Raw genomic sequence first — 4,712 nt, 5'->3', positions numbered from 1 at the left:
TTTAATTTATTTTTTAAACACGCTAATCCATAGCTTAAGTGGTAGACTGAGTAGATAAACTCATTTGAACACTGTCATGGTATCAACACCCAAGTGGGGTGTAACCATGGGGTGTGTGCTAACGTGCTAACCAATAAAATAAAATAAAAAATTAGAGATTTATTATTATTTTTTTAAAATTTCTGATTTGAACTAGGGTATGAATGGTTGCTTGTTTTGAACCTGTTTGTTTTGTAACAATGTCCCTCTAGAGCTGGATTTTCAGTGGCACAGAGGCCGGTTTGTAGCGATGCAGTGCCCTAGTAAGCCCACATTTTTTGTTTTGGTGTTCCGGGATCCATGCTGTCTTGTCGGACAGCGAGCTGTCTACATATTTTTGTCCTGTAAGCCGTTTGGTATTTTTTTAGATGAATGGATTTTATATTTGTTTCCTTCATGTGATTAGTGATGCCCCATTGATTTTTTACGGAGCCTGCTCCAAAAAAATGTACAGTCCGTTCTTGGAATTAATAATATTAAAGGTGGCCTGCTCACACTTTTAATTAATAATAATAATATTAAAAAAAGGCTATACAGCCCCGTCTTGGCAAAAAAAGAACACACTACATTTTATTACATTGTTTGCACTTCTACGATGACTTGACATGTGCCAACCTAGCACGTGTACTGGACATATGGGACGTGCGCATGGCGAGATTCACACCAGTTATTCGTATGTCATGAACAAGTTGGTACGTGCACACACGAAGTGATTAAGTACGTGCTTCGATTACAGATTCGAGGGCTTTGATGGGTGTTATCTTGCATTGATTGAATCCAGCATCAGATAAGAGTCTCCTCCACTCCTTTTCATTCCTTTCTTTTCCTCCCGTCTTGGCCAGCATTATCATGTCCGTTGCTAGCCTCACATGTTCAAGCTCCTGCGGATCATCAACACCTATGATAATGTCGACTATGATAACCTTACCACTCTTTGCATCTATGGCATCCTTACATATCTTTAAGATCTTCACACAATCCTCATCGCCCCAGTTGTGTAGTACCCACTGCAAGCATAAAAAACATGGATGAGGCCACTGTATCTAGATTTATGCATACATTGTCCAATAAATCTGGACATTTAAATTGTGGCTTGTGCTGCCAAACGAATTATCTTAACCATCAGAGAGAGTGTGTTAAGCATGTTTTTTTCTTTTTTCTTTTTTCTTTTTTCTTTTTTGAATTAAAGAAAAACTACTGTAAGGGCCATGTGAGCAAATGGGTTGTAGGGTCATGTGAGAAAATGCGTTGTGGCTAGGGTGGATCCACTGTAATGTTGATATAAAAAATCTATCAAGATTGCCAAGTGTATCAATGTATATCATGTACTTTAACAAAAATCAGCTCCATTTGGTCTTAAGTGTACCAGATAATTGGAAAAATTGTACAAGGCAACACTCGGCCTCCAAACTACTTCCATTAGTGTGGCGTTCATGAATTGAATACATGGATATGATTTTTGGCATACAAGCCTAAATATTTATGTTGAATTTAATGATTAGATAAGATTTCATACAATTATCTTGATGAGTCCCTTTATAAGTAAGGGCGGACTTCTTTCTCAACTGGTTTCTTTGGCAGGCTAACAAGAGGTAAAAAAAAAATAAATTTTGGCCTAATATTTTACTAAGAATCTATATCCCTGCTTGCCACGTGGAGGGATTTGGCCAATGTCATCACTGATGGTGTCAAAACTGCTGCATTAAATGCGGTCAGTAATGATGAGGTTCAATTACATTGCAACAAATTATAATATATAATGGTCAGTACATAAGTATCACAACTGGCCTTTCAAAATCCAAAGGGGCATCCTACACAGTTCCCTTGAATACTCTATAAAGTCCGGCAATTTTTGGTGGGGCATCATGCTTTTTACGTAACATCTATTCTGACCGTTAAATGTGCAATGCCAGTTAACCTTGATTTTCACTAAGCCCAATATGATGATTATATGAAATCCACCATTAGATGACATTCAAAATTTTAGACATGGGGCTTAAAACTGAAGTCCATTCGTGATTCAAGTGAGCCATACAAGGGAATTAGTTTAAAGGGTGAATGTTGCATGTACACAGCCTCCAATCATGTGATCCATATAGGGCTGTACACGAGCAGAGTTAGCTCGATTAGCTTGCTCGACTCGACTCGGCTCGAAAAAGCTGGATTTGACACGGTTCGAAATTGAGTTCGGAGTCGAGCTGATTTTTTGAGCTAGAAAATTAAAATTTTGAAAAGAGTTCGAGCTTGCCCAAGCTTGACTCAACTCGGATCGAACCCAACACGAATCGAACTCGAATCGAACCAGTTCGGTGACTCAGTTACTTTGATATTGTTGTTGCTCACCAAGTGTTTGATGTAATGACTCAACGAAGTGTGGGTGTTGGCAAGGAAGGTATGTATATGAAACAAATTCCTTTCTTTTTCTTGATTTTTATGTTGTTTATAAGGTGTTTGATGAAATACCTATAAAACCACTCCTACTGTTGTACATATAGTGAGATTTTGAAGGTGCAGTTCATGTGTTTGTGAAAATGTTGCAAAGACAAACTCGGTTTGATCTTGGCTCGAACTCGGCTCGAACTGGCCCGAGCTAAGCTGGCCAGTCAGGCTCGAGGACCGAGCCGAGCCGAGTTTGACCTGAGGTCAGCAAGTAGCTGAGCTGAGTCGAGTTGTGCCAAGCTCAACTCGGTTCGACTCATGTACACCTCTAGATCCACCTAGATCATGGATAGGATGATTTTGGGCCCTTAGCTTAAAATGACATGATGCACTTAGTGGTAGGAATGGATTTTACATAAGCATCTCAGTGCGTGACTCATTTGCCCACATGGCCACCTAACCGGCCATAATTAAAATAAATTTTTTTAAAATTTATTATTATTATTATTTATTTATTTTTAAAAAAAAGGTGTAAAGAACGGTGGTGGAATAACAATTATATCGATCGATGGTATCTGTTGGAAAACCTTTCTGAAAAAATACCAAAACGTAAATTCCATATTAATTACGTAGTTATCTGTAAATTTTCAAATTTTTAAGAGTTTTAATAATATATTTATACACCCAACTCTCAAACTGTCGAGTTGACTCATCTGATTTTCGTGCAAACTCGGCCAAATGATTTGATTAAAAAAATCTGATCCAATAATAGTGAGCTAAACGGAGATCCAACGAACGATCTAGGCAAGACCAGAGTCAATTCAGCGAGTTTTTAAGTGCTCTTAAAAGAAGAGAATGAAACGTTACCATAAGCATAACAGCGTCGGCCTTGGGTATGAAAGAGAACATGTTACCGGCAACAAACTCCACTTCTGGGCAGCTGGGTGCTGTCTCTACCACATGAGGAAGATCTAGTACGGTGCACTTTATGTGGGGAAATGCCTTGGCAATGGACTGTAGGTTCGTGCCAATGCCGCCTCCTATGTCCACCAAAGACGTTAACCCTTGGAACACATCTCCATAGCCGTCGATCATGGCTGGCACCACTGATCGGGCCCCACCAGCCATTGCGTTATTGAAGATGCCGTTGAGATCTGGATGCTTAGAAGCATAGGCCCACAGGCTCTCTCCATACATTCTCTCGAAGGCAGACATACCGGCCTTCCCTTGCATACAAGATCCTAATGTATGCCATGCAGCTAAGCATTTCTCGTGCATCTGGAGTTTGAACAACGGTACTATGCTCTTCTCCTCGTTGATGAGGATGAATTTGGTGGCCGAGGTTGACCCGTATGATTCCTCCCTCTCATCGGACCCTTCATTTTGGACGGTGAAGAGCTGCATGTGTACCAAGTAGCGCATGATCCGACGGAGGACGTCGAGGTTGGTGCAAGGAGTAGGAAGTGAGGCACCGAGTTGAGATAGTGTTATGGGCCGCCCATGGCCGTGGATCAGCTCAGGTATTCCGGTTTCGACCGCACATTTGAGGACGAAGGAATCAATGGCTCCCAATGAATGGTTCCACGCAATTGCTTGGCCCACTAGCTCTTCTCTCTTAACATTCTCCATTTCTTACTTCCTCCTCTCCCGTTGGTGTACCGTACTTAAAGAGTGCGGATCCTCTGCCTCCCGGAGGCAGGAACTCCCTGCCTCCAGCGTTTTCATTGGTCAACGTCATTGTAAGTGCCACGTCATTAATTTTTTAAATATATTAAAAAATACATTTAATAAGAACCGTAACGGAGACGTTAAACTGAAGCGGTTTGCGCACTGAGTACCTCAGTACGGTAAACATAATGAGTAAAGTCTGTGGAGCCCGCTGTTATTGTCATTCCTGCATTATATCAACTCCATCCATCTCTTCTATCATCTAATTTTAGGATTTTACCACAAAAATTAATCATATCCAAAGATCAAGTGGACCACACCACCTGAAACTGTGTGAATTGAATTCTACGGTTGAAAAGTTTTTGGGGATTGAATTCTACTGTTGAAAAGTTTTTGGGGCCCACGGAAGTTTTATATCAAGATGATATTTGTTTTTTCCATTCATCTGTGTCTTTGTGATCTTATGAACAGTTTGGATGAAAAATAAAAATAATTGGTGGCTTAGAAACACTTTAATGGTGAAAATCAGTACTTCCACTGTTTCCTTTGGTATGGTCTACTTGAGCTTTTGATATACTTTAGTTTTGGGCTCAACTCCTAAAATGATCTGAAAATATGAATGGACG

The 4,712-nt window shown here is 40.2% G+C and overlaps 1 protein-coding gene across 1 annotated transcript; it reads right to left on the bottom strand.

The window, feature by feature from the left end:
* Positions 1-752: 752 nt before the first annotated feature.
* Positions 753-4,080, bottom strand: LOC131249944 ((RS)-norcoclaurine 6-O-methyltransferase-like). Its single transcript, XM_058250672.1, has 2 exons — positions 3,286-4,080; positions 753-1,046 (listed from the first exon to the last, which is right to left on the bottom strand). Exons 1-2 carry the CDS (start codon positions 4,045-4,047, stop codon positions 753-755), a joined length of 1,056 nt encoding a protein of 351 aa, XP_058106655.1. The 5' UTR covers positions 4,048-4,080.
* Positions 4,081-4,712: the final 632 nt, after the last annotated feature.

This window comes from Magnolia sinica, chromosome 1 (assembly GCF_029962835.1).
Source record: "Magnolia sinica isolate HGM2019 chromosome 1, MsV1, whole genome shotgun sequence".
Classification (NCBI taxonomy): domain Eukaryota; kingdom Viridiplantae; phylum Streptophyta; class Magnoliopsida; order Magnoliales; family Magnoliaceae; genus Magnolia; species Magnolia sinica.
Note: the sequence above shows the minus strand (reverse complement) of the source record. Positions and strands in the feature narration are given on the sequence as shown.